This window comes from Penicillium digitatum, chromosome 1 (genome assembly GCF_016767815.1).
Source record: "Penicillium digitatum chromosome 1, complete sequence".
Lineage (NCBI taxonomy): Eukaryota > Fungi > Ascomycota > Eurotiomycetes > Eurotiales > Aspergillaceae > Penicillium > Penicillium digitatum.
In genome coordinates this window covers 1,185,297-1,209,029 of record NC_089384.1, presented here as the reverse complement: position 1 = coordinate 1,209,029, position 23,733 = coordinate 1,185,297, and the positions used below count along the sequence as shown (strand labels likewise).

The 23,733-nt window shown below is 48.9% G+C and overlaps 9 protein-coding genes across 9 annotated transcripts; 4 read left to right on the top strand and 5 right to left on the bottom strand.

Moving 5' to 3' along the window:
• Positions 1–142: 142 nt before the first annotated feature.
• Pdw03_2733 (Fungal transcriptional regulatory protein, N-terminal) lies at positions 143–2,562 on the top strand (the record flags this gene model as incomplete). Its single annotated transcript, XM_066100275.1, has 5 exons — positions 143–181; positions 275–402; positions 464–717; positions 792–2,010; positions 2,061–2,562. The coding sequence occupies 5 exons, from the start codon at positions 143–145 to the stop codon at positions 2,560–2,562; spliced, it is 2,142 nt and encodes a 713-aa protein (XP_065955675.1).
• Positions 2,563–2,616: 54 nt separating this feature from the next.
• On the bottom strand, positions 2,617–4,433 carry Pdw03_2732 (CoA-transferase family III; the record flags this gene model as incomplete). The annotated part of the gene is made up of 2 exons (XM_014682290.1): positions 2,617–3,438; positions 3,498–4,433. The coding sequence occupies 2 exons, from the start codon at positions 4,431–4,433 to the stop codon at positions 2,617–2,619; spliced, it is 1,758 nt and encodes a 585-aa protein (XP_014537776.1).
• A 673-nt stretch (positions 4,434–5,106) lies between these two features.
• Positions 5,107–7,309, top strand: Pdw03_2731 (DUF1446 domain-containing protein; the record flags this gene model as incomplete). The annotated part of the gene is made up of 7 exons (XM_014682291.2): positions 5,107–5,167; positions 5,222–5,296; positions 5,347–5,525; positions 5,578–6,212; positions 6,270–6,473; positions 6,535–6,674; positions 6,735–7,309. The coding sequence occupies 7 exons, from the start codon at positions 5,107–5,109 to the stop codon at positions 7,307–7,309; spliced, it is 1,869 nt and encodes a 622-aa protein (XP_014537777.2).
• A 144-nt stretch (positions 7,310–7,453) lies between these two features.
• Pdw03_2730 (Alpha-L-arabinofuranosidase, putative) lies at positions 7,454–10,376 on the bottom strand (the record flags this gene model as incomplete). The annotated part of the gene is made up of 9 exons (XM_014682292.2): positions 7,454–7,843; positions 7,907–9,246; positions 9,295–9,310; positions 9,377–9,637; positions 9,721–9,753; positions 9,806–9,862; positions 9,954–10,066; positions 10,121–10,126; positions 10,349–10,376. 9 exons carry the CDS (start codon positions 10,374–10,376, stop codon positions 7,454–7,456), a joined length of 2,244 nt encoding a protein of 747 aa, XP_014537778.2.
• Positions 10,377–10,447: 71 nt separating this feature from the next.
• Pdw03_2729 (CTP synthase, putative) lies at positions 10,448–12,505 on the top strand (the record flags this gene model as incomplete). Its single annotated transcript, XM_066100274.1, has 5 exons — positions 10,448–10,472; positions 10,599–10,734; positions 10,795–11,193; positions 11,250–11,334; positions 11,387–12,505. 5 exons carry the CDS (start codon positions 10,448–10,450, stop codon positions 12,503–12,505), a joined length of 1,764 nt encoding a protein of 587 aa, XP_065955674.1.
• A 651-nt stretch (positions 12,506–13,156) lies between these two features.
• Positions 13,157–14,758, bottom strand: Pdw03_2728 (Mevalonate kinase; the record flags this gene model as incomplete). The annotated part of the gene is made up of 1 exon (XM_014682294.1): positions 13,157–14,758. One exon carries the CDS (start codon positions 14,756–14,758, stop codon positions 13,157–13,159), a length of 1,602 nt encoding a protein of 533 aa, XP_014537780.1.
• Positions 14,759–15,297: 539 nt separating this feature from the next.
• Positions 15,298–19,291, bottom strand: Pdw03_2727 (Cation chloride cotransporter, putative; the record flags this gene model as incomplete). The annotated part of the gene is made up of 4 exons (XM_014682296.1): positions 15,298–17,856; positions 17,906–18,071; positions 18,123–18,714; positions 18,766–19,291. 4 exons carry the CDS (start codon positions 19,289–19,291, stop codon positions 15,298–15,300), a joined length of 3,843 nt encoding a protein of 1,280 aa, XP_014537782.1.
• A 411-nt stretch (positions 19,292–19,702) lies between these two features.
• On the top strand, positions 19,703–22,003 carry Pdw03_2726 (Amino acid transporter, putative; the record flags this gene model as incomplete). Its single annotated transcript, XM_014682297.1, has 2 exons — positions 19,703–21,775; positions 21,836–22,003. 2 exons carry the CDS (start codon positions 19,703–19,705, stop codon positions 22,001–22,003), a joined length of 2,241 nt encoding a protein of 746 aa, XP_014537783.1.
• Positions 22,004–22,650: 647 nt separating this feature from the next.
• Pdw03_2725 (Mitochondrial pyruvate carrier 1) lies at positions 22,651–23,415 on the bottom strand (the record flags this gene model as incomplete). Its single annotated transcript, XM_014682298.1, has 4 exons — positions 22,651–22,723; positions 22,822–22,980; positions 23,087–23,159; positions 23,343–23,415. 4 exons carry the CDS (start codon positions 23,413–23,415, stop codon positions 22,651–22,653), a joined length of 378 nt encoding a protein of 125 aa, XP_014537784.1.
• Positions 23,416–23,733: the final 318 nt, after the last annotated feature.

Genomic DNA, 23,733 nt, shown 5'->3' with positions numbered 1-23,733 from the left:
CCTGAATGCCTGAATGCCCGAATCTCAGTGGGAAACCCCATGTTATCCCAACCTACAGTTTTAAACCCTGATGATTGGAGCCACACAGGGATTGTAATCCTGAAGGAACAATTTTGGTGTTACACTACTATCATTTTGTATCATGGATGGGAACACTAGCAATGCTGTACGCCTTGCCAAGGTATCGACTCGCCCCTAGATGGCTGGTTCCCGTGGCCCCTCATGTACCGAGGGAACAACTGTAATCAGATGCTGACCTGCATACGCTACAAAGGCATGCAGCATATGCAGACGGAAGAAAGTGAAATGTGATGGGACTCGGCCGGTCTGTGTCCCTTGCAGAACATTTGACTTACCCTGCAAGTACGAGGACACGGTGCGACGCAACAAAAAGCACAACCGGTAGGTTTTACTCGGCTTGTTGGGTCTTTGAAATTAACGCATATTCACTCACGCACAGTAGGGAAAATATTCATGAGCTGGAACAACGCATTCAGTCTCTACAAGACAAGTTGAATGAAGCACATGCATCCAAGAGACGGCGACTGCCAAGTGACGAAGACACAGGCACAGAACACGTCCAACTCTCAGAATTATCCGATATGGAATTGCCATCTCCGAGAAATGATACCGATCAAGCATCTTTCGAGGCCGAGGCCGATGGTGACGGAGGGTCATATACCCTCAAAACTCCGAAAGGCGCAATGCGCTTTTTTGGTGAGTGTTGGCTCACTGAATATTATTGCTCAAGGGTTGCACGAATGGCTGCTGATGCTACCGACTGAGCCCAGGTGCATCCTCTCATTTTTCGATCGTTTCCCCTGAGGGTGTGGGCTGGCTTGAAAGTAAGACGGGTAATATTGTATGGCGCCATGCCGCTCAGAGAAACAGCAGTCGATGGAGGCTGGCCGACTGGTACCCTCGAGCTCTTCAAGACGATCTTCAAAGCAGATGCTCACAACCCTTGCCATCTAAGGCTGTCATACTAGATCTTGTCCAAGAATATTTTGGCACTTTTAACAAGGCCTTACCGCTCTTCGGGCCGGAAAGGTTTATGGGAATGGTCAGCACACAATTCTCATGGAATCCTAACGAAAGTCCCTCCTGGTGGGCTGCTTTCAACATTGTCCTTGCTTTTGCATACATGCGCAGGGCAGAGAGCCCCGGTGATAACAGCGACGACTGGCAGAAATGCCTGGGTCATATCAAAAATGCGATGAATGTAGTCACAGAGCTATTCATGCGAACCTGCGATCTCCTCGCGGTTCAGGCGCTTCTTGGACTGGCAATTTTCTTCCAAGGCACACCAAACCCCCAACCTCTGTTCATGTTTACCGCTGCGGCTGTACGTCTGTCACAGTCTATAGGGTTGCACAAATCCAACTCCTTTGGTCTCCCGGAGTCCCAGATTGAAGAGCGGAGAAGGGTCTTCTGGATAGCCTTCATTTTGGACGCTGACATCTGTCAGAGGACCGGCCGCCCTGCTGCCCAAGATATTCGCGATTACAACACTTTACTGCCTCTGGAGAACCCACCGGATGGCTTAGGTTTGATGGAGGTTGGGAATGCCAAAATCAATCTCTTCTTGGCACTAGCCCGATTTGCTTTGATCCAACGGAAGGTATGCGATGAGCTTTATAGCACTGAGGCATTTAATAAACCCAAAGAAATTTTGATGGAAGATGTGAGGGGTTGCTTTAGCGATCTTGAAGTATGGAAACGAAGCATCCCACCGAGTCTCCGGCCCCGAAGAAACTTTTCCATCGGCCACCATGCCTTCCTCCCGCACATCCTCAGACTTCACTTTGCATACCATTGTTGCTACCTCAACATCCACCGAGTCTGTCTACTTCCTCGGCGCTGGCCGCCCAGCTCGCAGAATGAGGGGCTCAGTGCCCCAGGTACGTCGAATGACCCGGAGATATCAGTGCAACAGTCAATAGAAGCTGCACGAGCCGCAATTGAACTGATTAGTCAAGTTCGGGACCGCTATGGTCAATCCTTTGTATGGTAAGTGCACAATGTCTCGCACCTTTACTAGTCTCTAATGCATCGCACAGGAGCATTGTTTACTTCCCGGGAGCAGCCTTGGTTGCATTGTTCTCCCAAATTCTCCATGATCCTTCGCGTCCCGACACTGAATCAGATATTGCTATGATCCATGGGGTTGTAAATTTCATATCGAAGGTCGCATCCCAAGAACAAGATACATACTTGGACTATGTATTGGCCTTGTGCTCGGACTTCGAAAGTGCAGCCAGGAAAGAGCTACATCGGGTCAGAAATCCTGAGCCAGAGTCCGTGGGTGATAACCAACCAGTTGCCATTCGTCCGCAAAGGCAAACTTGGGCACAGAATGACTACTTGCCCCCAAACTCTTTCCCGGCTGTTTTCAATCCTACCCAGCCGACTGAAAATGATGGTGGCAACATAATGTCTACTGATCAGGGTTTCTATACCACAGGGCCACTACCTTTACCCGCTCCTCTGTCCTGGAACTGGCAAGACATGCTAGCAGGTGTCCCTCCGGCATACGATTTGGGTACATATGATTTTAGCTGATGGCACTGGAGAGTTGTGAAGTCGAACAAAATTCATGGAGTTCTACTGTACATACTAATCTGACAACCCAGAAAGTTTCTCTGGAGCATGATCATGCCAGGTGATGCTTTGATCATGATGGCAATTCGGAACAGGGGCATTCTTCCAAATAGGACTTGCGTCCTTGTCATCTAGTCTGGCCACGGGCCTCAAAATATCCATCCGCCCCCAGGGGCTATCTTCAAAGCTCATCATAAATGGAGAGTCGTGTGCAAGGTATTCCGGGAAAACCCGTTTCCATCCATCAATCACCTGGATCATAATCTCGGAGACGAACTGGTCCGGAGACGAGCGCGCGAATTTGAACGTATTGAGGGTTTTTTCTACCACTTCGGCGGGATAGAGGCCAACTTCGGGGTCCACCAGGATCGCGTCTCCTGCAACAAGCGAGCTGATAACGTGATACGAGCCACCTTTCTGAGCCCTATCCCGAATAGCCAGCATTGTCGCCAAAGCACCGACGACGCCAGTAGTCATATCAGAGATCGGCAAGGGCGGAAGAACACTTGTTCCTTCATCTAATCCCAACGACCGACCCATCACATACGAAGCACCGGATGCGGCATCCCCGATCTGCTGCCAACCGGGTCTTTCAGCGAATGGTCCAGATGGACCGTAGCAGTTTTCATCGACGTAGACAATGCCTTTGTTTCTTCTGGCTGCCATATCCAACATACTTTGCAGACCGAGTCCCTTCCGGTCCAGTGACCCATACCGGAAGCCCTGGACAAACACGTCTGCATTGCCCACCAACTCCTTCAATCGGGTCATCTCCTCTTCCTTTCCAATATCGAGATCGATCGTGCGTTTTTCGGCGTTGAGAGTTAATTGGAGGACCTGTTTAGATGTGATCAGTAGTTGGTTTCAGAAGCAGGAGAATGGTCTATTTCACTCACATTCAAATCCGCCAGTCTACTGCAGTTAACACGGATGACATCAGCACCAAATGATGCGAGAATTACTCCAACAGTGGGACCAGCGATAATCCGCACCATCTCCACGACCTTAATCCCAGCCAGAGGGCGACGATCAGAGAGCTGAGCTAGGGGAATCGGCGGTGTTGATTGCGCATACGACTCATGCGTGTAATTCACGAGAGGGTATTCCGCAAGCCGCTTCCCCATTTCAGTTTTCCTCCAACCCTCGGGTGAGTAGCAGATACTTCCACATAATCCATGTCTCACATTATGCATTTCAAGTTCATCAGCACTCCATTTCTGCACATGTTCCCGAATATAGTCATAACCCTCCTGGAACGATTTCAAGGGCACATTCACGTTAATCCCCATCGAGCAAAGTGTTTTGCTTGCATCCAGCGACCCATGGAGTTGATACCACACCCCGGAGTCCTTGGTGGGATACAGTGCAGTGGCTCGGCCAGCCAACGGACCGACCCCGAACCCTTTCTCGAAGTCCCTGTCAAAGATATTGGGAAGTTCACGGGTCCGTGCAAGAGTCGAGATATCCTTACCATTCACGAATGCCGTAAACGTCGAAGCAAGCCAGATTCCAGCATGGTCTGTATTTACAGTCACGCTGGCTTGCTTGGCTGGCTTACCATCCCGCAGCTCAAGAAGTTCGTTCGCAACCAGACCGCACATGGCATGCAAAGCCGCTGTCACGGCAGGGGACTTCATTGGACCAGGGACCATAGGTTCCGGCCGGCCTTCGAAGCTGACTGTATCCCATAGTGCAGTTTCTTTTGTGAAACCGGGTGTTCGTGACGCCAGCAGTTTGAAGATTCTACGGGCATCTTCTGGTACGGGGAGGACGGTCTTGTCGATATAGGTTCCGGGGCCGTAGACCTCGTTTCCGGAGATAGTCTCGTGCATTTTGGCCTGGATACAAGCAAAGGGATAAAGAGATCAAAGAGATCAAAGAAAGTGACACTGGCAATTGTTGGGCGGATCTTCACGGGTCTCGAAATATACCTCTACCGATGATCCCCCCCATTTATACCAACACAGGCAAGAGTACGCAAAGTCCTACGACCCAACTAAGCCCCTAAGCCGAGGCACAACACACAAACTATTGTTTTTTTCCCACTTTATTCAATACATTCAATTCTTTCCAACTCTAACAATAGAACATCCTACTGGTCCAAAAGTCTGGCACCTTCCTAATCAGGTTTGAAGCCATGGGGTCCCTCCCACGGCCGGTGCTTTGCAAAACGCCACGGAGGAATAATCAAAAATCCCACGGATTAGTCTTGACAGGTTGAGGTTTCAAAAACAAGAGCTTGAATTAGCATGAAGTTCAATTGGCTGGATCAGTGAAGTGGTTCCGGACAAAATCCCACGGCCCACGGAGTTTTGGACTGGACTTCCCGTGGGCTTCCTCTCATTTGCCTCAGTGCTCTTCTCTCTAGCTACGAACTTGGAATAATTCGAATTAAAGATAAGAATTCAATTCAAGTTTCCGGCCATTCTCTACAAGGTTTCAGTTCAAAATCAACAACTTGCCTCAACATTTCGTGGGAAAATATCAGATCTACAAAACTGTGCAATGCCTGACAGAAGGGGAAAGACCCGACCAGTCAGAGTCGCTAATTGCTCTGGCTATCATGGTATGGAGAACACTTTGATCAAGGCATCAGCCAATAGTACTGATGGAATTAAAGGCGATCCTGCATACGAGATGTATCGCCAGGCCACTCTAGGAGATGTCGACTTTATCACGGGCGACTACCTGGCGGGTTCGTTACTGAGCCCTATGAACCAAGTACCAAGTACTAACTGAGCTAAGAGGTCAATATGGCAAATAATGCCCAAGCCTTCCAACGTGGCGAACATCCCGGATACGAGCAGACAGCCTGGGAGGGTCTCCAGCAGACCATCGACGTGATCGCTGAAAAGGGAATCAAAGTCGTACTAAATGGAGGAGCTCTCAATCCCAAAGGGCTAGCCCTGAAGGTGCATGAACTGGTCAGTACATCCTTCACCCAACTACATGAATCTAGGCACTGAATCGCAACAGATCAACCAAAAAGGCCTCGCTTTGCGGGTAGCTTACCTTTCAGGAGATGACCTCTATACCAAACTCGGCCCGAACATGCCGCAGTCCGCAGACGGCCTCCAACATCTCGACGCCGAAAATATGTCCGTCAAACCTAGGCCTCTCACCTATGCATTCACCAACATCACCAAGCCCGTCCCCATGGTCTCGGCACACGCATACCTCGGAGCCCGGGGAATCGTGGACGGACTCCGTCGTGGTGCAGATATAATTATCTGCGGCCGGGTCGCAGACGCCAGTCCTGTTATTGCGGCGGCGTGGTACTGGCACTCCTGGTCGGAGTCGGACTATGACCGGCTGGCTGGGTCCCTGGTGGCGGGTCACCTTATTGAGTGCTCGGCTTATGTTACTGGTGGCAACTTCCCTGGGTTTGACCAGCACCCAGTTGATACGTTTCTTGAGCCGGGATTTCCGATTGCGGAGATTGATGCTGGTGGATCGTGTGTTATTGTGAAGCATCCTGGAACTGGTGGTATGGTGGATGTTGATACTGTTCGGTGCCAACTTTTATATGAACTTCAGGGAAATGTTTACTTGAACAGTGATGTCAGTGCTATTTTGGATGATGTTGTTATTGAACCAGTTGGAAAGGATAGGTAAGTGTCCTTTTCCCGTCAATGTTATATTGAAATACTTACTGAAACTACGTATAGGGTTCGCATTCATGGCATCCGAGGCTATGCGCCGCCTCCGACAACCAAGTTAGCCGTGTTCTATCCCGGTGGTTTCGAGGCTCAAATTTTGCTGAATGCCACTGGATATGGCACTGATGAGAAGTGGGACCTGATTGAACGACAAATCCGACATTTCATTCCAAAGGAATCCATTGATCGGATTGACACACTCGAATTCCAAAGGTGCCTTTTATCTCATCTTTCAAACGCAACGGTGAACCAGTGTTGACATGTGAATATCTAGAATCGGTATCCCTGCTCCGAATCCTAGTTCACAGCGGCAAAGTACCACATATCTACGGATCTTTGTTGCTGCAGGCGAGGCTGATGCCGTTCTCGCTGTTGGAAAAGCAATGAAAGACATTTCTCTCAAGCATTTCTCGGGTGCGAACAGAAACTTGTGATCACAAAGCCCAGACTCCTAGCTGACCATGCAGATTTTAGGATTCCACTCCTCCCTCGATATGCGCACAGCAGTCCCGCGCCCAATCCTAGCCTACTATCCCGCGATAGTCAAACAGGATGATCTCAATGAAGAGATCAACTTCATCGATGGGCCCGATTCCATCACATCGTTTCCAACAGGCCATCCGCCAGCCTACAAAGCTCTACAGCCACGTGCAAGCTACAACCATAGTCCATCCAGTGACGAAGTCGCCCTCCTCCAATCTCCAACTCGATCTATTCGACTGGGAGACATCGCTCTCGCCCGATCTGGCGACAAAGGGTCCAATCTCAACTTTGGAATCTTTGTTCCTAATGCGACTCACTGGCCTTGGTTACGGTCTTATATGAGCATTGAAAGAATGCGAGAGATGCTCGCTGACGATGATGACTGGGATGAGTCGTTCTTCGTTGAGAGAGTGGAATTCCCACACATTCATGCTGTGCATTTTGTGGTATATGGGATTCTTGGCCGGGGTGTTAGCAGCTCGAGCCGATTGGATGGATTTGGCAAGGGCTTTGCGGATTATGTGCGTGATAAGACTGTCGAGGTGCCAGTGAATATTTTGGATTGAATTATATTTGTCTCGTGGGACACATAATCGATGCCCAAATTTGGTCCTCTGGGACACAAGGTGAGCTGGCTTGAGATTATTGGACTTTGATAAAAGCACACCGTCTGAAGTACACGAATCTTGGAGCATGTACAATGGTCGCGTTCAGGAGACTGCTAGAACAGCGACAGCCCAAGGATCCATGTCTATTGAATAATTCCCTTGCCCATTGAAGATACTGGTGGTGACGGTTTGGATTTGCACGTTGAACGGCGTGTCACCCTGGTACTTGGGGCCAGCAAGCATCTCTAGTTGACCAGTTTTGGTTCCTGGTATACTCACCTTGACGTTCTGGTGCTCGGGACCATAGTTTGCCAGTTTCAAATAGTATTGTGAACCTGTCTTCGAAGCCACCCAGTAAACAGGTCCAAATCCTGTCGATGAGTGGACTGGAAGAATGGTATCACCCTTGTTAGATGCGAACATCTTTTGCACAAAATATGAAACCGAAGGTGTGATAGAGTCGGGAGCCGAGTTAAACCCGTATAGTGTAGGCTATGATTTAATACAGCGTGGTCAGCTATCCTCTTGCAAAATCTGTTGGATAGGTATTCTTACCGACCAAGAAACGAAATCAAAATGCTGCATCAAGGGTGCATAAGCCACCATCTTGACTATGTCACTATTGCGCTCTATTCCAATCATGTACACGGCCTCACTGCAGCTGCCCTGCATGTATGACCAGTATATTCCTGTCTCTTCTGTGGTATTGCGACACCCGAACTCACCAACCATCACTGACTGGTTCCGCGGCTGGTTATCAAACTGGTTGAACAAATTGACAAAGTCATCTGGTGCGCGATATAGATGCAAATCAAGTATGAGATTTGGGGGAAGCGGAGATGGCAAACACAGATAGTCCCCATGGGAAGCAACAAACGTTATGTGCGGGTACTTGTCATGGATGGCCTTGTAGATTTGATTGAAACGATCCGGATAGGTGTCACACCCACGGGTCAGATCATCTTCGTTGCCAATTTCAATGTGGTCAACTTTCCATGGTTCCTTCCGGCCGTTCTGGGCTCGCAGTTTGCCATAATATGTCGAGGAGTCGCCAAAGAGATATTCCATCTCATTCATGATATCCTCGACGAAAGGTTCGAGGTCCGGCCCGGAGAGAATGTCCCCATAGGACTTTCCTGACCATACAGCCAGTAGGGGCGCCATGTTCATGTCCTCACACCACCACAGATACTCGTCCAGGCCGAGGGCATCTGTGTTAGGGTAAAACCAGTCACTTTCTCTTCCTGGACGGTCGACCACGGGTCCAATCGTAGTGTTCCACTTCCAACGAGAATCAACCTCCAAGCCTTCGAGGTTGTTCCCTCCTGGAAAACGGAGAAACGCCGCATTGACCTCTTCCAGAAACATGGCAATGGTATCTCGCAACCCGTTTTCCCTTCCTTTGAAAGTGGGAGGAAATAGCTGGACTAAGCCAAAGTTCAACGCGCTGCCAGCAACTTTCGATCCATCAAATGTCAAATGCCACTCGTTGTCCCCTCTTGGTGCATAAGTAGTGTTGAATCTGGTTTTGAATTCCGTGAATTTTTCATCCGTACTCTTAACAGTCAGGTTATGATCGGCATATATCAAACCACTATGAGACCCAACAAGCTGCAGGTTAATGATGCCCGAGTAGTTACCACTCATCCAGAATGAACAGTTGTATGTGGCACCCGTGACTGGAATTCCGCTGTAACCGGTATTGGCAAAGCCAACATACTCTGTTACCCCATCCGGTACTTCGACCTTGAGCGAAGACGTGATTGCTTTGCTGACGGGTTTCGATGTATCCTGAAAGATTTTTACATCCCCCACCTGGGCGTAGGCAGTCAAACCAAGACTTGTTCCTTGAAACCCATTGTTCTGCAGCAGTTGTCCGTGGATTCCACCATCGCCTTGAAATAGTTAGTCAAGCTCTTGATCAACAGACTCAAGCTCCCCACCAGAATGGTCCATTTCCTAACAATGTCAAAAGGTTAGCGGCACAGTTCCTGGCCGTAAGCATTAAACTAACTTATTACTCACCTCGAACATCACCCCATAGAGAAGCGGACTCGACTTATTGCCACCCTCCCTTGCAATTATCAGACTGATAGGAACAGTCGAACTATTCCCCTTTGTTGAGTTATTCCCTTCAGCCAGCGCACGTGTTAGGCATGTAGCCAACGCAATAGATGCTGCGATGCCAACGCATGTCACAGATTCAGACTTCATGGCGAGTTTGAATCTGGAGAAAGGTTTTTGCGTAGCAACAATTTGCAGATGAGTGAAGAGAACAGTAAAGAGCTATTTTCATGGAAGTCAAGGTTTTCCAAAAAAAAAAAAAAAAAAAAAGAGGCCCTGTCCCTGTCTTGGACAGAGTGACTTACATGGACGTGGGGTGTGATTCGTTCGTGTTGGACCTGACCTGACGGGTGTTCTCCACAGAGACATCATGGAGCCTGAGATAGATACCGCAGGCAAATCATCACGGCTGAGACAGATGATACCGACATGTAGAGAGGCGGGTATCTAACCACGTATAGCATCTTGTGGACTTTTTCACTAGAGCCTTCTCTCAAAGTTTTCAAGTTTGTCATTTTTCCTTCTTTCAGCACCATACTTTGCGTGTCGGTGTTAAGAATAGAGAGTTGAGAGAAGTCATGACGTCAGATACTCCCGAGGTTGGATCGGAACCCTTGGAGTACGAACTTGAAAGCCCATCATAGTTGATTTCTGCAATATCCGTGAGATTGCATAGCCAAAAGGTACTATCGAGTTTCAACCAACCGTGCACTAAGCTATGTCGGTCCACGTACGATGGTGGACGTGGTGTCGAGATTGTGTCCCTCCGAATTATATCTTGAAATACAGGCGAAATCCACTTTTTTTGGAATCTTGACTGGACACAGATAGTAAACTGATTTCTTTCTCGCTTCTGAAAAAAGGACGATCAACGAGGCTGAAAGAGGAAGCTGTCTCAGGATGAAGGCGGTGCTTGATCTGCACATGTCATACATGTGTGTTTCCAAATCGGGATTAGCATTGTTTTGTCTTACATATCTTCCTTTGATTTTCATCAATGTTCGTATCCAACTTGAAGCCTCAAAGTTGAAGATGAAGTACATTGTGGTATCTGGAGGTGAGTCTAACGGCGGTCAGAAATGGCTCTGTCTCCAAAGCTCTACCCCGTGGAGAAAAGCGGGGCAGTCTCCATATCTCACGTTGGGCGTTTCAAGGTACCAGAATAAGGAACTGACTTCGCTAGGCGTCATCTCTGGCGCGGGGAAGGGCATAGTCGCTTCGAGCGCAGGCCTGCTGCTGCAAAGCAAAGGATTTATCGTCACCACCATCAAGATAGACCCCTATATCAACATCGATTCAGGGACTATGAGCCCACTCCAGTAAGTCCCACCGATCCAAGGCAACTTCTGCGGGTCCATGCACTTACAAATCTGAGCTAGTCATGGAGAGATCTATGTGACGGATGATGGGGGTGAAATGAATCTTGACCTCGGCAACTTCGAGCGTTACCTTTCAACCACTCTCCAGCGTGATCATAGCATCACGACTGGGAAGATCTATCAGGACATCATCTCTAGAGAACGCGCCGGTGATTTTTTAGGCAGAACTGTTCAAGTGGTGCCTCATCTCACCAACGCCATCCAGGAGTACATCGAACGGACAGCAAAAATACCCGTGGACGAGTCCCACGCCGAGCCGGATGTGTGCATTATTGAGCTAGGCGGTACCGTGGGTGATATCGAAAGTGCGCCCTTCATTTATGCTCTTGCTCAGCTTCGAAAGAGAGTGGGCAAAGAAAATCTCGTTCAAATTCACGTTGCTTTTGTCCCTATAGTGCCGTAAGTTTTAATTTTTTTTTTTCAGGCGAGGAAATACAAAGCTCACATCAGGATAGGCCGGGAGCTTCTGGTGAGCAAAAGACGAAGCCGACTCAAAGATCCGTTTCTGACGTTCGGAGCGCTGGATTAAATCCACTTCTAGTATGTGATCATTCTACATACCTGTATAGCGCTCTCGGCTAATCAATTAAAGGTTGCATGTCGCTGTGAGGTGCCATTGGATCCAAGCACTATCCACAAAATCGCCAATATGTGCTCAATGGAACCAGAACAGGTCATTTCCGTGCACGATGGTCCAACCACATATCATGTACCCCTCATCCTCGAGAAACAGAATCTTCTCGGCCTCCTCTGCGAACACCTCAAACTGCCACCTGATCAAACACCTGCCCGTACAGAACAAGACAAGTGCATGTGGCATGACTGGGTTCATCTTGTTCGAAGCCAAGACACTATCACCGAAACAGTCTTAATTGCCCTTGTGGGTAAATACACCTCCAATAAAGATGCCTACCTCAGTGTTTCCAAGTCCATCGAACACGCAGCTATGTACTGTCAGAAGAAAGTCAAAATTATCTGGATTGACGCCACACATCTCGAGGATGAGACCTATCAGAACTCTGCAGTCAAGTATCACAAAGCCTGGTATGACCTTTGCAGTGTCAAGGGCATTATTGTCCCTGGTGGTTTTGGTAGCCGCGCCACCGGCGGGATGATCAAAGCAATCACATGGGCAAGGGTTAACAATAAGCCATTCCTAGGCATCTGCCTTGGTATGCAACTCGCAGTGATTGAATATGCCCGCCATGTCATGGGCATCTCAGATGCAGGGAGCCAAGAGCTCCATCCAGAATCCAAGAAACATGTGATCATCCACATGCCTGAACCAAATTCGGAGAATGGCCCTATGCGTCTAGGTAAGCATCCATGCATCTTCAAGGAGGGTACCGAGTGGTCAAAGTTGCGAAAGTTATATGGCCCCACGGTTTCCCAGATTGAGGAACGCCACCGAAACCAATACGAAATCAACCCGGAAATGGTTAAGGAACTTGACAAGGCCGGTCTTGCTGTTGTTGGCCAAGATACTACCGGCAAACGTATCGAGATACTTGAGATTCGTGATACAGGTCATCCGTTTTATGTTGGTGTGCAATTCCACCCTGAATACTTGAGCCGTGTGTTGCGGCCGAGCAAGGTCTTTCTCGGCTTCTTTGCTGCTGCTGCTAAATGCCTAGAGAAGATACCTATGGCACTGCAACAGGGCCAGCGAAGCCTGATGGAAGAACATAAAGAAGCTTTCGGCAAGCTTTAAAGCTTCTGGTTTCGTCTCACTGGCCAGTCTCGTTAATTTGATCACTTAGCGCCAGCGTTCTAAGGTTGAAAAATCAATTGATTCAGTGTTTTACATGCTCAGTAAACATTGACAATAGGGATGAGAACATAACGAATCTGATGCACTGCAATTTATTTTGTACATTTTACATGGGAAAGCAGAAGCAAGTCCTCATAGTATTATGTGATTTGTCTCAAAGAGCCCGAAACAATATAGGGAACCAGCTCTTCCACAGTCATAGCGTTAATATATTTCATGCAAAGAGAAAGCCCGAGACGAAAGTTGCAGAAATTGAGAAGCGAGAAGCGAGATAAAAAAGCAACACAATCATGACCGAAATCTGAACAGGGATGGAGATTAAAATGGTGAAGTCCACGACAAAATTCAACAAGATAGACTACCAGGTTGACATCGAGAATGAAGAGGATCAAAGAAGTGAGTTTATGGTCACATGATGGATAAAGATATTGTTTACAGAGAATGGGAGATGAATGGATTGAGATAAAGGCCACATCAAAACCAAAACCAAACAAAAGTCTTGGCCTGAATAGCCACAGAAGGTGAGCCCCAGGGAGGAAAGAAAAGTTGAAATCTGTGTCACGATGCTATGCAACGCCAATTAAAACCGGCTTAGTTGATAGCTCGCTTCCAGAACTTCCAGCCCTCTCTCCTCTCCTCCACTCCCACACCAACAAGACGCTCAATACCTTCAGGGCCCTCGGCATTTTCGAACTTCTGTTGATCGATCTCCTCGCCGCCTTCTTCATCCGAGCCGTTACGTAGAACGGCCGGGTAGAGAACACCAACACCGTCACCGCCGAGGGTAACCTCATACGTAGTGAAACCCTCCTCATCGAACTTCTGTTCGAGATCCTGCTTGACTTCCGCCTTCGCATTAGGGCGGAGGAGGGTAATAGCACACCCGCCACCACCTGCACCGGTCAGCTTTGTCCAGCCAATGTCGGCATAATCGACAAGTTCACGAATACGTTCGAGGCGGGGGTGAGAGACGCCTAGGGAGACAAGGAAGCCGTGGTTGATACGGATAAGGGTTCCGATATGGGCGAGTGTGGTATCACGGATGCCCTTGAAACCAGGATCCTCGAAAGCAGGGTCCTGGATTAAACGCTGTGCAGAGCATGTCACTTGGTCGATGCCGTTGAGGATTGACTCAGTCACGATAGGATGGGCATCTCTTAGAGCTCCCACTTTTTCAACCTCTGTCTTCGTGGAGCGCGCTTGTTGGGTGTTAACAAGCAGGAGAGGGAGTTCGGGGAAATTGGGGAGCGAGGTAACTGTCGGAGGTTTCGAGTAATCGTCGCGTCGGAAAATCACAGCCTTGCCGCCTGCGGCCACCGTGTTGTCCACCCCGCTAGGGTTGCCGTGGATACAAAGCTCTCCCACGAATGCCCAGCGGTTAATACGCTCGATCTGTGTCTCTGCCTCCTCCGGTGGCTGGTCTGGATGGGGCCCGGCGAGGGTACGAATTTGAAGAAGTAGCGCAGAACTGAGACAGACGCAAACACTAGCACTACTTCCTAGGCCGGCTCCGGTAGGGATGGTGGATCGAAGGGTGTAGATAGCACCTGGGCTTTGCGGAGAGCCTAGGGAGAGGAAGAGGTAGAGGAAAGAGGATGCAGAGCGGATGTGGATGTTGCGCTGCTCCTCTGGGAGGCCCTTGGAGACGCCCTGAAGGTGTGGTTCGATTGCGTCGACAAGTTCTGGGTCGAGTTCGGTGACAAGGCTATAGTAAAATTTCTTTTTTGAGGGCTCGTGGAATTTATCCCAGGGTAGAGTGTCGATGTCCCAAGTGTGACTAAGACCCAAATCCCGGAAGTTCAACGTGATCGTGCGCTGTGATTTAGACAGGGTAGTGACAAGAAGGTAGGAGCGAAGAGATATAGCTGCGGCCATAGCAGCTTTGCCGTGGACCACAGCATGCTCTCCAAAAACAATAACCTTGCCTGGCGCAGACACCATAAAGGTGGGAGCCATAGGCGAAGAGGCCTTGCGCGTCATTATCGGCCGCATGGGTTCCCTAGTCGCAATCGCTTCGTGTGTTTCTGAGGAGACGGAGGCGCTGTCGGAGTCGTCCCGGTCACAATTTCCGTTCACACCCTTAAAGTGGTTAGGGAGGACTTTGACCGTACTTTCAGAATAAAAGTCGACCGTACGACGTGGAACGGTATTTGTACCCACACTGTTCAATGGGCGCGTGGCATTCTCGGTCATGACGGGATTGAACGGGGGATTGGGCAGGCAATCAAGGGACGAGTTTTTGAGATTAGAAATTAAAAATTGAAAATAGAAGATAGGACAAATAGGAAACAAAAGAATGAAAAGCGCAATCGCCAAAGAGCCAGTTCGCCAAGATATAAGCAATGGAGACAATGGAGCAATGGAGAAGTTGGGGGAGAAGTGCTCGAGGCTACTGGGTATACCAGGGAACGAGAAATGGCCCAATCACAGCCACACCAATACCAATTTTCTACCGGCATTGTTGATTTTTGGGCCCTTCTTATGATCATTTCCCGTATCTTTACAATTCAGCTGGTCTCCTATTATACAATAACATGTGAGCAGGTGCAGAGATTTTGGGGCGTACAGTAGCACGATGATCGTCTCTACACCTTTATCCACCCAGGTTGAATCTAATGGCTAAAGAGAATTTGTGTATGAGTACCATTGCTGTCATATACATACTTCTAACAGTCTACGAGGATCTATCATGTGCTATGTACAGTTTTGTATAATTCACAGTCATCAATTCATCACAAGTTCATTGTCACAGTCATACTGTTACTGTGCACCAGCAGGCACGGGGGTAAGCCGTTCCATAGGACGTCCAGGTCGCTCAAATAAGACGCACTATCCTCCGCGCTAAGCGAAGTTCCCTCCACGGGAGACGGTAGAGTCGTGAGGATTACGGCGGTGTCATGACTCTGCTGAACCATCAACTCGTTCAGAATCAAATGCTGTGCTCGACTTGGAAGATCATTGAAAGACAATGGAACCGATGCCCCACTAGGGTATCCTGTTGCATGCATACTACCGTGGCCACCGCGGGAGGTGGGGGACACGGCAGACGGGCGACGAGCGTAGATGGAATCTAGCTTGTTTGCAAATCGTGGAGGTGAATTTTGCGCCGCAAACATGATGGACGGTCCATTGCCCTCCTCAGCTTCAGTGTCCACTTTGGCTTCGGGGATGGGCGAGGAGCTGAACCGATTGCTAGAAGCAGAACGGCTTATAGAGGGCCGTAGACCTAGAGGTTTGCTTTTCGGGGAGGTATCGTTCCAAGTCTCAATAATGGATGGGATTATCTGGTGGGATGATGTTTCCTCTACTGGAGAGCTCGCCCGCACTGGTGTGCTTGGGGAGTCTGCGGTAGGGCTACAATCATCGGCCTTAGACCGGCCAAGGAGTCTTGAAGTGCCAGAAATGGGTACAGCCTCATTTCGAGCGCTGAGTATGTCCTCTCCGCCGTCCTCGGGTTCTAGATCACTAGCATACGCCTCCAGGTCACTGTCTTCGCTCTCGCTCGGGCTATCGGAGCTGTCGTAGTCGACGAACGCATCTAGTAAGCGATGTGTTTGCATGCCGAGATTCACTCCTCCTAGAGCCCGGAAGCTTGAGACAGAACGTCTGCGTCGAGTGGACTGAATCAGTTTCCTCAAGCCAGTCGCTCGATGGTACAACGGTTTGGCTCCACTATCTTGGCTCGATGGTCCTTGCCAGGTATATGACTTATCAAGACGGAGACTGTCACCGATTCCATTCCGCGGTTCTTGATCTAGGGCACGAGCTCGTAAGACGCCTTGCCACCAGTCCTCCCCTTGTAGAGCGGAATTAACCCTATCTCGGGCATCAGCTGTGACCGAAGCGTCATCATTCACGATGGTTTGATAAGCCTGGAGATCACCACAGGCAAGCCAGAAGACTAAGACTTCGGCCGCAATCCGTAATTTGTCAAGGAGAGCCTCAACCCGCCCTCTTTCGTCTTCTACGTCGGTCTCGTACTCCACAAACACCACAACCCGGATTTTGTATGTCTTCTTCCACGAGGGAACAGTGTTAAGAATACAACCCAATTGAAGGATCAAAGTGTATGTGTCGAAATTAGTGGTCAGCACATTTTGCTTGCTTTCACTGTCAGCCCCAAGCTCGGCGGACATCTGGATTGGCCACAGATCAATATACTTCTTAGTGTGGCGACCGTGGGGGTCTGGTAGCTCCAGGTCCTCAAATCCCTTAGCTACAGCAACATTGATCCGAAGCTTGAACAAGAGATCTTCGAGAATCGTCACATAGCTCTGCCCGCTCATAGGCGGGTTTACTGGCCCAGACTCACTGAAAGCCTCAGTTCGCGTGCTTAAGTGGGCCGAGTGGCGTCCAGTCCTCGAGTCTCTACGACGGGTGTTCAAAGATAGGGTTTCAACAAGTGACTGGTCCAATCGGAATTGGTCAATCACAACGATGTTAGGCCTCATGCCGCCCAGACCGGAGTTCAACACAATATTTCGCATACCCCATTCCGCAGCGGGCGAAACGGAAATGTTGACGAAGGCTTTGATCTTGGAAGACTCGACAAATTTTGTCCATGCGGTTTGCTGACGACGTGCTTCGGGAACAGCTGCTGAAAAGTCATCTGTCACAAGAACATGAGCTAGTACGAATAGGGATCCTTTCTTCAACGAATTGCAGAAGGAGACCATTTTGTATTGCTTGTCGGGATCGCTGACAAAGAGAAGGATTTGAGGACGCCAGAACTTGACGTGCTCCTGACGCAGTCGAAGCAAGTATTTTCGCACTTGATGATAGATCAAACTTTGACTGACGTCGCCCCAAGGCTTGGGTGGCGAGGTATAATGGATGAGCAGGAAAAGAACAACAAGAATGCCTACACATCCCGTAGCATAAACACCGTCCACAAAGAACATGCTGATACCACTGACGAGAGTTCCAGCCGCTGCAGTCTGCCAGTTGAAGTAGCGAAACGACGGACGAAAATTGGGCGCAGAGCCAATTTTCAAAAGGAAACACGCGAGATTCGTCACAAGGAAAGTCATCAAGTAAGTCATAGTAACAAAGGATGCAATGCGATTGATGTCGAAGAGCATAGTGGCCTGGGCGAACACAAAGGTTATGATGATGGCATATACAGGATCATCGGTTTTCTGCGTGCCTTGGGCAAAGATTCCTATGCCAGGCAAGAGGCTATCTCGCGCAATGGCTTGGAGAAGTTTGGCAGATCCAATCACACCCATCAGTGCGGAAAAGAAGCTGGTTGCGAATTCTCCAAGAAGGATCACACTATCAGAGGCATTGACCTATACTCAGTTAGATCGGGCTTGTAGTATTCCTTTCTTAAGGACTTACGATTTGTATAACATTCACGTTGTTGTAAAACGACTCCCGGGTCACTGAGGCCGCCATCGCAAGGATGACAAGCCCATAGGTGACAAAGGTCAAAGCCAAACCAGAGAGTGTACCCTTAGGAATAGCCTTGCTTGGGTTCTTCAAGTCACCGGACATGCTTGCACCTCTAATAGCCAATTAGTCAAATGGGCTTGAATTTCTCGTGTCTCCAACTTACGCAAAGATACCTCCTGTGGCAGGAAACAGAATGCCGAAGAGGTCTTGGAAGTTTTCCCGCCCTTTTATTTGGCTTCCTGCAGCTCCCTTTGTTAGATGAGGTTTGAGGTTCCCCATCAAAGTTTTCAAACGAAGTCCCGTGAACTGCACCCCCTGGCGAGGGATTGAGAAGGGCTTCATAAAAACTGCAGAGAGCGGTATGCTGAATGTTGCCACAAGCAGAATGACCAAAAGCCCATTACTTGCCCTCGCAAATATGGAACTTCCTGCCAAACAAATTCCTGTGCAAAATACCAGTATAATAGTTCCCCATAGGTACTGCCACCAAAAGCCTTCTTCCAGGAAATTGGCCCAGTCCCCAGACAACATCCCAAAGTTCTGAGTAAAACAATCCACCAAACCAACAGCATTCATGCCAGTGTTGAACACAGAACCAAGATAGAATACAATGCCGATGGAGCCACCAAATTCAGGGCCTAAAGATCTAGAAATAAGGTAGTATGCACCACCGCCTCGGACCGTCCCGTTCGTTGCAATTGCGGACAGAGACATCGTTGTCACGAGGTTAATTGTGTATGATACAAGTAGAAGTCCTTAAATGTATCAGAAGTAGGATCCTGACTTTGTGGGGAGGTAGTGCTCACCTAAAATGCCCAATACACCAGCTTGTCCCAGGATAAATCCGAACCGAAGAAACATGAGAATGCTCAGTACATTCAATGTCGTTGGAACAAAGACACCAGAGAACGTACCAAGCTTCTTCGGACCATCCACTGATCGGGATCGATGTCCACTCTTGTCCTTTTTATCTGCGCGGGCATCGCGGAAAGGATCCGCGGACAGGAACACATTTTGTAAAGTGGTATCTCCGCAGGTCTGCCGTTCTTGCTCATGGTTTCCTCGTTTGTGCCACCACTGAGCAAAGCCTTGGAAGTAATGTCTGGGTGAGGAATGGTGTTGGTCATCAATTGGTTCTGACGAATTCACGGGCTCATACGGACGAGCCGATCGAGCCGTTGGCCATGGCAGCAGGCGAGTACGTTCGTCTGAGACAATATGAGCCGAGTCCCCAGGATCGAGTCGTGAGACATCCTCTTCAGCAGTTCGAGCCGCGAAAGTTGGGCGTCGCCGAGACAAGGAGTCGGAGGTTTCTCCGACTCGTTTCGCCATGGCAGTTGCAGAATTTATGGTATGAACATGGGGGCATAAAAAACAATGCAATTTAAATAACAAAAGCCAACAGTCCCAACAAGACCATTGAGTTTATAAAGAGACGCCAATGTTAAATAATCCTCAAAAGAAATTAAGCTACTTCAGTAGATGACGTTGATAGGGTGCAAACATTTTCCAGTTTGCATCCTATCAACCGCACTTGGAGCTGATCGGCCATAGACTGCTTGGCGCTATTATTAGTCTCTCAAACACTCCTCAGTTGCATCTTAGCCTTTTCTCCCAAATTTCCCTCCGAGAAGCTGACCTGCATTGTCGTTTCAAGTGTCCGGCCTTCTTTCCCTGCTCATCACCCGAGCCTAATCACGGTATTCTGTCAGGAGCGAACTTGATCCTGGGGCAACCTTCAAAATGGCGGATAATGGAGAGGGCTCGTCCCTAAATCCATCTCGATCTGTGCCGATAGCCTCATCCTCGGTGCGCTCGAGGTCACCCGCACCTGAGTTTGGTAACAGAAAGGCTTCTATAGCACGTCTTGCATCCCCGGTGCCCTCCCCTTCGTTGGGAACATCCTTGTCGTCTAGACAGGGTATTGCGGCCAGCCGACCTGTCACAAATATTAGCACCGAGCAGGATTTTTCCAGGTCCATCCCTAATCCGTCCTCGATTCCCGGACCTGGTCATTCTATAATTGCATCCCAACTCCAAGAAAGCCTTGGTCGCTCGCCGCCGAGATTTGGAACTCCGTCACGACACAACGGATCACCTGCGGTGCATTCGACTCTAGATAACCGACCGTTAGCCTCCCAGTATGGCTCTTTCGACACCAAAAATGGAGCTGACTCCCCTGGCATGGCTCCGTACGAAGACCCTGAAGTTGTCAAGCGACATCTAGTCACAGAACACACAGATAATCAGTCAGAAACTGCGACCAGCCTTGGTGGTGGGGACAACTTCTCGAGTCTTCGGCTTCAGGGCGGTGATATCACACGACAGGTTTACCGTTGGGCGGAGGATGCCGAGGCCGAAGCCGCAGGGCGGTTCTTACGAAGCAAAAGTTTCAGTGTCAGCCGACCAAGGCCAGAGGCTGATACAGAAGACATTGACACAATTCGGGTTCCGGGAGGATTCCGCAGAGATTATCTGCGAAGAGCAGCTGGAAGTCCACACCGCGGAAGTAGGTCAACTACAGCGGCGCCCCACGGATATAGTGCACCTCAACTACCGACAACTAGCTTCTTAGAGTTCCTGACTCTCTATGGACACTTCGCCGGAGAAGAATTGGAGGAAGATGACGAGGTGCTAGGGCCGGATGAGTACTTCTCGTCTGATACCTGGGACGAGCCAGAGGAGGGCAGAGAGTCTGGAGAAGACGCAGCGCTATTGCCGTCTGAAACACCGGGTCGGAAAAAGAGAAAGCATAAGCAGCGCTCACCGGCAGGGACAACTACTGCAACTGGTGCAGTACTCCTGTTGCTCAAATCCTTTGTGGGTACTGGTATTTTGTTCCTGCCTCGAGCCTTCCTAAATGGTGGTATGCTCTTCAGTAGCATGGTGCTTCTGGGAGTCTCGATTCTAAGTTATTATGCCTTCATTCTTTTGGTCAATACCCGCATGAAGATCGAAGGGTCGTTCGGTGACATCGGTGGTATTCTATACGGCAAGCATATGCGACGCATTATTCTCGGATCCATCGTCCTGAGTCAGCTAGGCTTTGTGGCAGCGTACATCGTCTTCGTCTCGCAAAATTTGCAGGCATTCGTGCTAGCTGTGAGCAAGTGCGCGACATTCATTGACATCAAGTACATGGTTTTGCTGCAGCTTGTCATCTTCCTGCCTCTGTCTTTGATTCGGGATATCAGCAAACTTGGGTTCACCGCTCTGATTGCTGATGTCTTCATTCTTTTGGGTCTACTATATATTTACTATTACGATATCAGCACTCTGGTAGGCCAGGGCGGCATTTCAGACGTCATTTCCTTCAATCCAACCACCTGGTCTATGTTCATTGGTACTGCCATATTCACCTACGAAGGTATCGGTCTCATCATCCCGATTCAAGAATCAATGAAGCAGCCAAACAGGTTCCCTGGTGTATTGGCCGGTGTCATGGTTGTAATCACCTTTATCTTCCTATCTGCCGGTGCCTTGAGTTACGCAGCTTACGGGTCGGCAACAAAGACCGTCATCCTTCTTAATCTTCCCCAGGATGATAAATTTGTCAACGTGGTCCAGTTCCTCTACTCACTTGCTATCCTACTGAGCACTCCGCTGCAGCTCTTCCCTGCTATCCGCATTATGGAAAACGAACTTTTTACTCGCAGTGGCAAGTACAACCCATATATCAAGTGGAAGAAGAACGGCTTCCGTTTCTTCCTAGTTATGGTCTGTGCGGTTATCGCTTGGTGTGGTGCAAATGATCTAGACAAGTTCGTTTCGCTGGTTGGAAGCTTTGCTTGTGTTCCATTGATCTACGTGTACCCGGTATGTCCCTCTCCTTTATCCTTCTTATGATCACGGAACAGTGTGACTCACTCATCATAGCCCCTTCTGCACCTTCGTGCTTGTGCTCGCTCCAAACGCCAGGTGATTGCCGATATAGCTCTTGCTGTCTTCGGCGCCATATGCTGCGTTTATACGACATACCTGACCCTCATGAGCTGGATGGGCCCTGAAGTCCCTCAAAGCCCTGGATACTGTGACTCTCATTGAAGAAATTTTTGTTTTGTTTTCGTTGCTGTAGAGCAGTTAGGTCTTGTTGCATTTCTTTGTTCTGTCTCAACCCTAGACTGGCATATCTATCATTCGGTTTTTATATATTGCTTTAACATGGACGGAGGGCATATTTGTGATGTTCATTCACACTTCCGGTCAAATTGTCGGTACAGTCGGCGAGTTTTGGAGTCAAACTACCCTTTCTTATACATATTTTATTTTGTTTTTGGGGACAATCTACTGGATCACATGTATGGAGATTTCTTTAGAAGTTCATCGAAACAGAAATAAGCCATATATAAAACACCCAGCCTATCACCGAATCACGGAGTTGTCATGATCAAGAACTAGATCATACCAAAAAAGGAATATGATTCAAGCGCAACAGTATAGAGCCTATGTACAGTGACTATCAGCGAACCTGCACTAAAGTGCAGGCAAGGCCAATTTCCAAGCGTCTTCCTCAAAACCGCAAGTCCCCTCTATTTGTCTCCTCTTTTGTCATTGTCCGAGACTCATCTGGCCGCAAAGCAGAAACTAGCAGGCCATATGTGTGAGAAGTTGCAATGCTGCGAAACGAGACAGATGCCTATTAGCCCCAATGAAAACCGAAAAAGCAATCAATTTGTTCTCGGAGACAATTCTTAAGCACCAGCCTCGGCGGCCGCGCCTCCCTTGGCGGCCTGCTCGGCGAGCTGCTTTTCCCGGCCTCCCCACCTACAAAGTAGAACCAGGTTAGTAGTCAAGATTATATGATGGTTGTAGACAAAGACAAAACCCAAAAATAAATCAGGGGTCCCGAGTAGTAAACGTACTTCCAGTAGTTCAGATAACGGTATGCCTGAGTAGTCTGAGCGCCGAAATTGGTCAAGTGGCATGCGAACAGGAGGTAGTTCTTGGGGGTGACAGCGAGGGAGTAGCGCATGAAGGTGGCAGCGTAGACAACAAGGGCACCGGTCATAGGGCCGGAGATGCTGTGAAGATGGAAATATCAGTACAGTTGCCCTGAGCCTATTGCAGCAGATTGTAAGGCAGAAGACGAAATCCGGAGCTCCCATCATTAATTGGATAAGAACCTACATCTCAGCGTCCTTCTGTGTGTCCATCACAGCGGCAATGGGGATACCGAAGTTGGAGACGGGGCCCCAGAAGTCTAGGATGCGCCATTAATTGTCAGCAATCTGTATAATTCGTTTACGCCTTATTGCTTTGTTGCAATGCAAGTTCGAGGGCGTTCCTATCATCCTCGAGATCGCTTCCGGTGCTAATTCTCCTTCGGCCTCATTCGCCGTTGGCCGATCTCGGGACGGGGGGGGGAACTAGGGCCGATACGTACGGGTAGAGCAGACATAGTCCAGCACCGAGTTGGAGCGGATCTTGGCGTTGATTGCCTTAATAGCAGCAGCCATCGTAAAGTTGCTGGGAGTTATCACACGGAAGTGGATTCGGGGGAGGAAAGATTGGTATCTGGATGATGCGGAAGTGCTCGACTCAACCGGCGTCGGCCGTGTCACGTGTATTACATTACTACAATGTTAGAACCTGATGTTTCATAAAACAATCATATTTTCGTTGAATAGGGAGGAAAAAAGCTAGTAACTGTCAGTAAACATGTGCGGTATGGTAGTTTTTTACTGCATTCTTCCTATTTTATGCCAAAATGAGCAAAAGAAATATACCTTTAATCAGTCCTTTGTGATTATCACCCCAAATTCACTAGTTATCAT